This window comes from Trichoplax adhaerens, genomic scaffold (assembly GCF_000150275.1).
Source record: "Trichoplax adhaerens TRIADscaffold_3 genomic scaffold, whole genome shotgun sequence".
In the NCBI taxonomy this organism is placed as follows: Eukaryota; Metazoa; Placozoa; class Uniplacotomia; order Trichoplacea; family Trichoplacidae; genus Trichoplax; species Trichoplax adhaerens.
This window is the reverse complement of record NW_002060945.1, coordinates 2,431,090-2,444,278: the sequence shown is the minus strand read 5'-3', so window position 1 is coordinate 2,444,278 and position 13,189 is coordinate 2,431,090. Positions and strand designations below refer to the sequence as shown.

Below are 13,189 nucleotides of genomic sequence, written 5' to 3'. Positions count from 1 at the left end.
CTATCGTAACTTACCTTATATTTAGAAAGGAAATCGACGATGACAAGAAATTGTGTATATACTGTGCTGTGAATTACAAAATCATATGTAGACTAACGACATCTACACAGGCTTAAATAAAATCGTAAAATTAGGCCTTGCCAGACATCAGGATTTTACATTTAAGACATAACACGCATCGATAAACTCTTATTCTCAAATGCTTCCTTATAAATGCTTTATTGATCAAGTTTTGCTGCTGATGAAAATTACTCTATCATTAATAGTGGAAATGCTGCATATTAATTAGGTATTTTTACTATCAGTTAGATTATTACAAATATGATACAAAAATTTTTGCCAACAGCGATTGATATTAGGAATTGATACACAGCTTCGAGTGATGATGGCGAATGGATTATAATAATTTAGAGTACATTTAACCTACATTGGTGGTAATATTTCAAATTGCCTCAAGCAATCATATCAAATATGTCTGTTCGACAATATTGTAAAAGGTAGAGTGATATAATATAACAAATAGAATATAAATTATAGATAAGAATAAGGTCGCTTAATATCTGTAATCTTGATAGAAAACGGATTGACATTTTATAAGTAGATGTCAGTGCTTTTTGCTTTACGCTTTCTGATACTAAAATGTATTAACATACTATCTGAATATCATCATATACAGTCATTCACTATACCGTATACATGCAAATCAAGAATTGTCTACATACAAAGAATATATATTTCATTAAAGTAAAATAGTTGCGTTAATAACATACTATTAATAAGTAGACAGTGATTATTATATTTTAATTTCTAGCCAAGTTATTGCCAGGGCGACATTCCGATTTTAAGGTAACAAACTCCCTGGCAACTTCATCATGCATTCTTTGTGATAGTATACGAAGAACAGTACGCCCTGTTTCGTCCATATAAACAGCTCGACTTAATGGCCACCAGCAAGAGCGGGAGCCAACGTCGGCAATTTCACGTAATTGAATAACACACATCCCAACAAGTTGGTTTTGTCGGGTAAAACAGTAATCTCGAACACAAATATGCAATTCGAAACTATAAGGATCATCTTCATTACTGAGAATACTGTGGATGAAGAAATAAATTTCAATGTTAGGGTATAAAATCCTATTCACTTATGTAAAATGTATTTACTAAGGCAATTTAATTATGAAATAAGGAATATTCCGATTACGAATTGTTTTTAAGCACTTACAAATAAAATATCTCATTAAACTTTGGGTCCCAGTTGTTACTTTTTGATCTAGTTGACTGTCGGCGTTTTCTATCGTGCAAATGTGGCCCAATAACATTGATCTCGACAAATGGTCTAAACATGTCTGAAAGAAAGTACATGATAAGAGCACATATACAACTATCTGTTATTCTCTCTTTCTATAATACCGATGCTATAACAGTAAACTTACTAGTAGATTGCCATAAAAGTCCAGTAGCTTCCACAACTAAAAATTATCAGGAAACGAATTTTGTCAGTAACTAAGTTAGTAATTAAGACAGTAATCTAGATTTTAGCGTAGCAATAAAAAGTATGCATAAAAACAAACCTTTAACAGTAACTTTATGTTCTCCGGTGCCGGGATGAGTAAATAATTCTACTTGTAAATTCAGTTCGCCAACACAATCATCAAGTCCATATCGATCTAAAAATTAATGCGATATTGCAATTTTGGTTTCAATGGTGTTATGTATTTAAATTAAATTTTCTATGCAAAGTGTTAAATGTATACAAAAAGTTAATAGTATTCTTACCTTGAGCTGTCTGGCTTTCAACAAAAGTTTTAATTAACGTATCTGTTGTTTGTGTGTAAAGAGAGAGGGCATAGCGAAGAGACTGCCATTCAACACTCTTTTCAAGATAACCTTTCTTTAATCCGTTGCCACCAGCATGGAAATATTGCTGTACAGCGCAATTAAGTTCTGATTAGTGATTACTTTGAAGAATTACAGTTCATTACTAGAACGTTTGCTATCATAGGGCAGCAAGGAATCAAGATAAGTAAGTATTATACATGTCATTTGATATCCTAAATCTCGCAGTTTTAGATGAAATTTGACTACAAAGGCTTAAGAACTTGATTTGTTATAAGTAACACACATATTGCTAAAGTTATGACATTGAACACCCGTGATTTAATGTTGCACCAGCGTTACAACTGATACGTTGCTTTTTACTCGGATTTTAGTACTTGCAGATAAACAAAGATAAATGATACAAAAATAGAGAGTAAAAACAGTAAGGATATCTTGGAATGTTGTCTTAGTTAATGATGACTGAGTGATAGTAGCATAATAAAGTATTCAATTTGCAACATACAGTAGTAGACTGTAGTATTCTAAAGCTTTTAAATTATAAAATATCGACCAAAAAATTATAATGTCCTTACCAAGATATTTTTAAGGCCAATTTCTAAAATGAAACATTGCTTTGGACTTAAATTTTTGCTGCCTTCCCTTGCAATTTCCTATATTATTCAATAAAATTATGCAAGAATATAATCTTAAAAGCCAGTAAAAAGAACGGTAGGCAACATAAATATGTAATATGTAAGATTTAGATTATTTTAGGTTTACAGAATGTATTTTAGGACGATACTACTTACTTTAACATCAGATAACGGAGGGAGAACTACGACCCTTTCCATTTTTGATAATACAAGCCTCCATAATTCCTAAATGATATATATCAAGATGAGGACGGTTATTTTACGATTGATTGAGTCAATTACCATCCTATACTACTAAATGACAAACCTTTAAAATCCTTTTCAAAATATTTTTATCACATTTGTGGTGATACGAATTTAAACTATTTAAATTAAAAAGTCAAGCGTCAGATAAATTAATTCATGAGACTGAGTAACCAAAACTTTAATAAATCAAAAGTCTGAAATTATTTACTGGCTATCTAAGAATTCTAGTAGTGGTCCCATAACATGGTAGGAATCTTCTTGTGATTGTTTGCCAACCGTTGCCGCATTAGCGGGAACATTTGCAGCTCCTTTTACTCTGTATATTAAGCAATGAATAACATAAAAGTTGTTAATGCAAAGAGGCCTAAGAAATGTTCGCGTTATTTTTATAAATTGATATAGTAATTATTAAAGGCTTACGTGCTGAGGATTGCGCTTAGCTTCAGTAAAGCTTGATGTACTGTTGGTTCATGGCTGCATTCACGGTTGATTAACATTTACAGCAAAATCAGTACCAAGATATCTACTTATATTTACGTATGTTAATATTTAGTTACCTATCGGCAAAGATAGAACTGATTTGTGTTATTGTTTCTTTAAGTCTGCCTTGTAGTTCATTTAAAATTTTCTTTGGTTCTGAGCCAAGCTAAAATAGTAGATATAACACATTTTGAATTAAATTGATTTACAATTTCCAAAAAATTAATATAATGATAAAATATTTGCTATCCATACAAGCAGTGAATTCTGTTGATTTCCTAGTCAACAGTTATACAAACAGTACATATAATTTAGATTAAAATGCTAATTTCTGCACTTTACCGAATCACCACCCATTGCAAGAAATAATTTTTCTAATTGTACAGTTGCTTGATGGATGTTATTCATTAGGGTACAAGCCTAAGTATATAAGAATACTCTATATCAACGGAATATTTTTCCGACAGCATTCGTATCTTGATAGACTTAAAATATCTTTTATATAATTACGCGTATGTCCGTTTTGCTCACCGTTCTCTCTGAGGAACAATATTTCTTAAAGTCTCTTGAAATACAAGCGGCATATCCTAGTAACACCGACGTGATTGTCTAAAGGAGAAGAATATGAATTCTAAAGCAGATGTCGATAAATATATACTATTACATGGGCTTAATTACTGTATTACAGTAAATAAGTACAGACCCGGCAAAATCTTTCCATGTACTTTCCCAGGAGGGCCGGATCAGGACACTCCATTTTCTTTATTATTTCATAGCTCTAAAAGGTCGAAAGTAATATGCATAAATAGGTTTTAATGCATGTCAAATAAATGTTAAAAACAATGCATACCTGCGTTAAGGAGCAAAATATGTCTACGACAGAACTAGAAAATGGAGATCTCTCCGATATTGGTTGAAACTGTGAAAAGAAATCAGGTGCACATTAGCTCAAAATTGCTTTTTGTACAGTAAGTGCTATAAAATTAGAGCTATTTAGTGACATACTTCCTCATTGTCTTCATTATTTTCATCACGATTGAAAGCACCGTACATAAATTCCGTTGAGGCTTCTTCATTCTCATGTAGCCACTGCATGACGTAGGCTTCAAACCATCTTAACGATGCAAATAATTAAACGCATTTTATTATTACATGATCAGATAATCAATAAAGAAATCTTCAAGGCGAAATATTGTATTCCCAGTCGCTACTTACGATGGATAGTGAGGAATAATTAACTTAAATGTTGGAATGTCTTTGCAGTAATTATCATATAACCATTTCACCTTTTAATCGACATAGTAAAGGTATAAACATTCAAACTAAATGAATGATCAATTTTAGGAAAAAGTATAAAAAAATTGACATATAACAGGTCATAATTAATAATTTCTGACCTTGAACTGAAGTTTAATAAATTCGTTATTATTTTCTATGACATCGCCTTGAGCATGTTCTGTAATATAATAGATAATCACGTTCATCAATTTTTAACGTACTAACAATTTCGCTATTATTTATAATGCGATTTGATAAAATACAAACCGAATAAGAATCCTTGCATATCTTGTGCTAAGTAAGCCCAAATATGCTCCGCACTTAAATGGCCTACGTTCAATTCAGAAGGAAATCTAAAATAATTTATTACAGATATTGGAAGAGTTAGAAATAGGCAGGTATAGTTAAGAACATCCTATTACTGTAAATTGCTATCGGATTTAAAAGCTATTCGCTAGATCTCTAAGTCTCTTACTGGCTTAAAACACTAGTATAACAATTTTTGTCCTCTTCCAATACGGAAACGATAACACCAATTAATTTCCTCCAAAAATCGAAATGTTTCACGTTATTCCCATTAACAGTATTAGCGCTATTACTGGATATATTGTTGGTATCTGGCTCTTCATTATCATTGGTAGCATTATCATATAAATCTGTACAATTTTGGTAGATGTATTGGTAGGTACTTTTAAGGCAAGCCTGGTTTGAAAGCGGAAAAATTGTTATCTATGCTGTTAAAATTATTATTCCAGATAAATTAATAGATACAGCCATTATTTCGAACATACTTTGACACATTCAGTAACAACTTGTGATGCACGAGGTGGACTTGTAATATTTAATACCTAAATAACATAAATCAATTTAATTTTTATTAATGAATTCGGTACTTCGATATTGCTGTTAATTAAACAATCGATTATCCTTACTTTCATCCTAAAAAATGTAATGCTCGTCAATAAATCCACCGTAGCTTTTAGATCAGCTAATTTTTCAGGAGAAGAGGACGGAAAACTTGTCTGAAATAATTCAGTAATAATTAAGTTAATCAAAACATTTCTGTAGAATAAGTATCTCAAATATATAGATCCATCTTACCCTGTAGGAGCACATATCGATTCGTAATACATTGTGTAACTGATCCAAAATTTTGACAAATTTGTCTTTCTAATGAAAATAAATCAAGCGAAAATTATGATTGGATAAGAGGACAGGAATAAATTATGAAAGAATTTGTAGTAAATTCAATATAAAGGTCTTACACCAAAGTTTGCTGCAGCAAATCTATCGCTAGCATTGTGAGAGTCTGTAGTATGGGCATAATAGGCGTTAATGTTAGCTAAAAGAGAGCTCATGACTGCTGGTACTCCAGGACTTGTTAAGCGCGTGGTAAGGCATGAAAAGTGCCTTCATTTTTAGGAAGCAAATTGAATACGTAAGGATCAGAAATTTTAACGCGAAATAAACGCTATTTCCAGCGTAAAACATAATATAAAATCTACGACTTACGTCATTGCTTGATAGATTTCTTCGATTCCAAAACTCATTGCAAATTCCCTCAAGATTTCTTGGCCCTCCTTAGGGAAATAGACTTTCCACGAATCTTCCTAAATGTTAATATATCGTAACGATATATAAGGGTCAAATAACCATTAATTGGTAACCTATGATACTTTCGTCAGTTGATTAGTAAAATACGACGTATACTTACGGTCGATGATACAGTTGGAATTGGTACTTTTCCATTATTTTTCTCACATAAATAGTAAAACAGATTCTAAAAATTGCGTATGACTGATTAGTACGTAATTACGAGTGAAATCTCAATCTATGATAGGCAACAACGGTGAGGATTGATTTTACCTCATGTAAACAAGTGTATTGCTGGTGATAAGGTGCTACGCTTTCCTCGTTATCGTGTGCTTTATCAATACTGATAATAAGACGTATGGAGCCAGATACAAGCGATTTTTCTGTTCTTTTCTCTGTTAATAAGAAAATATTCAATTTAACTATGGAGTCTTAAGTATATGTAGCTTTAACATATTGCAAAGTATCAATGCGCAGTTACCTAAATTATACCAAACATCCATTTGGCCATTCAATGTACGAACATCAATGATAGCTTGACCTAGAAAATCATCAGCTTCGCGACTAAATGTTGATTTAATACGGGATTTGAAATCATCATCTTCATCCCTAAGTGAAAGATCAATGAGAACTTAGACCACGACAATACATAACTGCATCATATGCTCCAGTGTTGTAGTAAGCTAAAGGTATTTATTTTGTAGTTAAAAATACTAACCACACGCGAACTTTTATTCGATCGGAGGCATTATTACAATCACTATGGAACGAAATTCATCAAATAGCCTGATTATTCAATATCATTTACGACAAAGTTGACTGTGATGCGAATACTTAATTATATTTTTAAAATAGCATAGAGAAATACTACTTACAAAACAAATTCTTCATTCCATTCGGGATTTAAATTTTGTTGCACAGTTTCAGTACGTTTCTTTGTTTTACCAACTTGAACGGTAACATATGGATCGCTTAAACCTAATAGAAAAATAGTTGGCATTATTATGAACATTTATTAGCTAGAACTTATTGTTAGAACCATAATTAGAACTATCCAAGAAGATAACATTTGACAATGAAACGTAGTTAGTATTGTACCTGTTCTATCTTTGGCGATAAGACCTTGTGCACACACCACTGCAATGTTGGTAAAAGAGGAATATTATCCTTAATCTGAATATTTTATGTAGATATAAACCATTGTGCAATATGTCAAATTTCTATTTTACCTTTTGTCTTGATTTTAGCCGACCACTTTGATGTCCCATCTAAGATGCTCTGTCGTACATGTTTCAAGTAGCCGACATGTAACCTGTTTTCAATGTTGAAGACATCTCTAGAAATGATCAAATATATCAGTTTCCGTCAATTGTAAGACATGAAGGTACTTATTCATAAAACGAAGTTTAATATCCACTGACAAGACCCATTGCATATAATCTCAATATTCAATAATGATCTTACATGACTATAGTTTTGGATAAAAAATTACCTGACTAGTTGAAAAAGCTCTGCATTTGATGATTCCTGATCATCCATTCGTTTAGCCATATCTTGTCTGACTTGTTGCGACCTGTCGCGAGAACCACGCTTATTGGATTTGCTTGCAGCTCCTATTCCGTTGTAATGAACGTATTAGATTAGCATAGTATTTCAACACCAGACTGCTTCAATTAATAGACAATTTCAAATACTTCTTGGATAAACATTGTTCAATGTAACTTACGTTGTAGACAATCATCATTTAATAAGTTCATGCATTTTTCATGACATTTCACACCGCACGCTAATTCAAATTCCGAAGGCAATTCATTTACAATATAATATCAAAATTTTTGTTCAATGGCTAGGATCATCACTCAATACAGTGCCACATTAACTATTAAAAGACGCATGCAATACTTCTGGTGGAATCTAATGCTAATGCACTGCAATTAATGTGATTACATTACGTAAATTCTATTACTGGACCATGTACTATATTTATAATCTATGCAGAATAGGTACAAAAAATTAAAACACATAACCGCATCACGACTAAGTAGCACTATTAAGAGTGAAATAATTACCTTTACATTTCATGCCTTGCTTTCTAATACCCCATAATAAACCTGTGCATTCACAACAGTAAGTTGGTCCACTAGCACTCCATTTTTCAAAATTATGAGGGCTAGAATCTGCAGTATTAAAGGTTGGTATCAGTGGTAATCAAATATGTCAAGGCTAATAGTTTGCATTTACACAGTAATGTGTAAAAATGCTATAGAAATCTTGTAATGCTACAATAGGACTGTGGTGGAATATAGTTTTAGCTCAAAATCTTGACTCACTGGATATCGGATATAATAACGCTTGTAAGGTTTTCTTATAGACTCGCAATTTCTATATAAGGCAATTAATAATTGTTTAATGCGCCTTTCATTACGTATTCGAATTAATAAAAATCTGATGAAAAAGTGCAACTTCACTTTCATGAAACAGTAGCTTAGAGCTGTGAATAGATTATTATCCTTACCAAGTCACTATTATTGATCGACGGCTGATGAGGTACAGTCCCTACTGTTCGATGAGTTCGATTCTAATTTAAAACAGTCATAATTAGAATTGATGTTAAGTATGGTTTCATAATTTTCTAGTATAACACGACATAAAAAGAGTGGAATGCTTACAATTAATGGTAATGCAATGCTGACATCCTTGATGAACATGTCCCGATTGTCTCTATATGTAGTTGGATATTATAAACAAGAACCAGCAATTGCAATTTAAAGATATTAATCAATCAGCAAAAGCATTTGTGCGGAATTGTAAGTAGGCAAAAATAGATCGCGTTAGGACTATAATTTTACTGTATTATCACTACTACAACAGTGCAGTATATTGCATTAATTGGTATTTTTTTAGTTACAATATTTTGTACAGTATTTTTGATTTTATTCCAGCTTAATCTTTAGTAGTTTAAGAAATTCATGCGGACATTAAAAGCATGTTATATTGAAGTAAACAGTAATATTTGGATGTACTTTATTTGCAATAATATATCGCAAAGATTGGCTTACTGTAATAACATACAAGGTTAATCAAGTAGTATAGTAAAATATTTAGTATCAATAACATTACAGAAAGGAAACTTACGGCACTACTTTTGTTGCGTCCGCTAAAACAGTCGACCAATTAAATTCGAAAGATCTGGGTCGGTTATTGGAACGCTGCAAGGAGTAAGTCATGAAACTTAGCTCAATAATGAAATAAGCATGAAATACTAGAGTAGGCATTTTAACAATATCTTTATACCGATGCATTTTTCTGTGGCTTAATTTTATTGAACGCAGACGCCCATAATTCGGCAGCCTTTTTAGACTTTGTATCTTGAGTAATTTTATGATTATCGCTTTGAGTGATTTCTATAGTTTGAATGTTAATATTGAGAGATATTTAACGTAATAGCATTAATATATTACATATGTAGAACCACTGTCAGATGTCGTAGCTGAAATGAAATTAAGTTAATGATTTTTATTACCTATTTTAGGTTGTGTATTACTACCATTAACACCATTAACACCATTAACCAAGGGTGGGTTAGGTTCAGTCGAGTTTTCTACATTATTCTCCGTATCTGATATCCCAGTGCTTTCTCTACGGCTCAAATTTCCTTCGCTACTAATTGGATCTCTACTAGTAACTACGTCCATTATAAAACATAAGCATTGGTTAGTGTCTTTAGCTCATCGTAGAAGAATAATGTTACATCTTTAGATACTCCTATAACTTGTCACTTTCGTAAGGAATACATGTTGATCTTACTTGAATCATTTCTACTTCCATCTTGGCCATTCTCGTGTAGTTCGTTATCTAAATCATCATCGTTGGGACCATTGGTCGGTGTCGATGGTGATGTACTATTATCGTAAAACTTAATGTCGGCTGTAATATTAAAATGTCCTTATTAATTGTTTTAGGTAAACAAGACACACGTATATGGTACACAAAGTACCATGTTAAATTTATGAAAGGCCAAAATAATTATTATAATTTTAAGTTAAAGTGCTTATAATATACTTACGCTGAATGCTCGGCCTTCTAGATTGCTGACTTAAATATTCCATCTATTGAAAGGAGAATAAATTTGGTTAATGCATGCCGTTAGATTTTTATTTGCATCTATTTAAGTAAAAGCATATGCTTAAGGATGGAATTACAATTTTATATCACTGTACTTACTTCGTCTTTAAAAACGCTATATAAATTTTGTAATTTTCTCTCAAGCTCTTTGGCTTCATTGTTACTTAAATCTGAATTTGCAAATAGTATCGTTTAGATTGTTGATATGTATACGAATAATTTTAGCAATTCCTATAATTATTTATCTATAGGAGAATCAATCATTTATTGCATGATTGACAATTCAAGTAGAATTATTGTACAAACCAGATGGCAATTCGAAGCGTGCATCAATTAGAATACTGTATAAGCTATCATGAGTTCCATTCATTAATGGTTTGTCTTCTTCTCGGATAACATTAAACCAATCCCCTGTACTATCTTCATTTGAACGTCTTACATCAGCTAACGGCAACCACACAGATCCCAACGATTTATCCCATATTATACCTTTGGACCAGAGTTCAACATAAACTTCTTGATCTAGTCTTGATGTTTCACTGGTAAATAAATCAATATAAAATTTTAACGATAAATAATAAAATTATTTATATTAAAGGCTTATTATTACAACCTTATTCTTTCTAATCCTTTTTATTAAAATAAGCTAGATAAAGAGTTATATATATACTTGTATAAGTGATAAATTGTCAAGATCGAAGACACAATATCGATTTTGATACTTATAAATAGCTCAAATTCGAGAATAATCACTAACTACAACAAATTTGATGATAAAAGTAACAACAGTATGCTACAGAATAGTCGATAGAGATACGTGCGGGTAAATATATTGACTAGGGTCATTGTATATATACTGTTTAGAACAGAGGACAAAACTTTTGTGCATCTAGAATTCAGTAATTTTTAAAAGACTGCGCTATTTATGTAATGATTCTATCTCCACTCCTAGATAACATTAGACTCTAAATACTATATTTACATTTCACATTAGTAATTAGTTCGTCTGACAATTAAGAATAAAAAACAATTCTTTCTCGTTGTATCACCAGGACATTTATAAACGTTAAATTATTCGTACGAATACTGCTGTACTATTGACAAAGGTTCTTTTTAAAGGATTAACAAGAATATAAAGCTTAGCAACATGACTCATTACTTTACATTACGAGAAATCGCAAAGGCAGATCTTATGCTCTCATTACGAGATCAAAACACCCAATTTGTCTTATTGTCTATCTTTCTACAGTATCACACTGTCCTTTAGTACTGTAAGATAACCGTCTATCTTTCTACAGTATCACTGTCATTTACTGCTGTAAGATAACCGTTTAACCTGTACGTGGATAAAAGAAAAAATTGATAGAAATCTGGATCTCCATTTTATATGCTGTCATTTTCTTCAATTTTTGAATATGAAAAATTATCAGCGAGAAAGAAACCAACAATTATCTCATTTCCAAAAAACAGCCTATCTTGCACAAAAACATCTCTATCTCCCGATTATCCCTCATCTCTTCCACTTTGCTAATATTAAATCTTTTCATTTCAGTAAACTAACAATAAACCCAAAGATAGATACCCATTTCGTAGTATCTATTACTGATTAGTTTAATAACTATAAAGAAATGATAGTATTGTTATATTGAAACAACCAAGTTGTAGAGCACCCACATTCATAATAAAACAAAAATTCTATCTATTGAATCTATTTTGATATTTATGAGAGAAAAAAGCGTTATTTCGGGTTTCCTAAGGCATAATATACCATCTGAGCCACAGACGATAAAATTGATCTAAAAGTTATACTATATCATACTTATAATACAAGTGCTTGCATTGTCTGCTGATAGTTGTACAATGTCAGTTTGTAAGCAGTAAAGAATTAATAGCCAACACAAATATTAAATTTTGTGTTAAAATTAAATTAATTTAATAAGGATCATCAATTTTCTAAGGTAGCCTATGAGAAATAATCAGATTAAGATTATTATACCCTATCGTGATCCATAAAATTACAATAGTCATTTTGTTAATATATATCATAACAAAAATGAAATGAAAAGAAAAGGACTAGTCAGTTAAAATGACTAAATGCAATAACGAAGATTATTAGAGCATTTTTTTCAGGTTCAACTATTATAACTTCTACGCGTGTTTTTAGGAATTTGTATAATTTAGATTATAAATACTGAAGTTTTCTATTCTGATGCTCGAATAAGCTACATATTAATTAAAAATATCAACAACATGATTAAAAATATGTAATTTAAGGCGATAGATTTAAAAATTTAAAATGTTCAAAGTCGAGATAGCCGCCTGCTTATCCAACTAATTTTGCTCGAAGTAGACTATATTAAATAATTTAATATGTTATTTTTCTCCAGTAGGATGGATTGAAAAATGTTAATAGCAATCGTGTAATGATAATGTAATCATGATATTGCAAATTGGCTACAGTAAGCTTTGCATCTATCAAATTATTAAAGTTGTTATGCGTTCTAATGCTGTGTGTAGTTTTTCAAATTTTAAAATTACCTGCAGCTATCGTAGCAGTGAGGGCTTACTATTGCAATGTTAGAAGCTATACTTACAAGGCTGATAAAATGGATTTTACTATGTGCTAGCCAATTAAAATTTTCAGTGCAATAATAGCCCTTCAAAGTACGAGCATATAAGTTTCTTATTATTAGTATTTCTAAACCATAAGTATTAGACTTATTGCACTACAAATCTAAATCCTGATACAAAGTCTATGCTAGACTGTGTATTGCAGAATTAATAATTCTAATAATCATACGAAGTAAACTGTCTATCTTTCCTCTTAAGGTCTATACATAATATTAACTAAGAACAATTGACTCAGGTTTAAATACTTCTAATATTTAGCTACCGTACTCTTATCGAAGCACGTGTAAAAGTAGAAAGATTTATTACGGTGTAGATTTTGGCTTATTTAATATGATTATCATGGCATTATTTTACTGTAACACGGC

General features: G+C 31.3%; 1 protein-coding gene across 1 annotated transcript; it reads right to left on the bottom strand.

Moving 5' to 3' along the window:
* Window positions 1-800: 800 nt before the first annotated feature.
* On the bottom strand, window positions 801-8,450 carry TRIADDRAFT_22095 (uncharacterized protein; the record flags this gene model as incomplete). Its single annotated transcript, XM_002110313.1, has 36 exons — window positions 801-1,092; window positions 1,223-1,346; window positions 1,434-1,469; window positions 1,572-1,667; window positions 1,777-1,924; window positions 2,412-2,478; window positions 2,599-2,696; window positions 2,779-2,833; window positions 2,926-3,033; window positions 3,138-3,191; window positions 3,275-3,363; window positions 3,540-3,617; window positions 3,729-3,806; window positions 3,901-3,975; window positions 4,048-4,116; window positions 4,203-4,311; window positions 4,413-4,483; window positions 4,595-4,653; window positions 4,743-4,828; window positions 4,951-5,177; window positions 5,267-5,323; window positions 5,408-5,497; window positions 5,577-5,645; window positions 5,741-5,885; window positions 5,988-6,085; window positions 6,190-6,255; window positions 6,342-6,463; window positions 6,550-6,677; window positions 6,787-6,828; window positions 6,944-7,046; window positions 7,167-7,205; window positions 7,298-7,404; window positions 7,561-7,681; window positions 7,795-7,854; window positions 8,138-8,245; window positions 8,399-8,450. Coding segments are annotated over 36 exons (3,426 nt in total), but the record flags the coding sequence as incomplete, so codon positions are not given.
* Window positions 8,451-13,189: the final 4,739 nt, after the last annotated feature.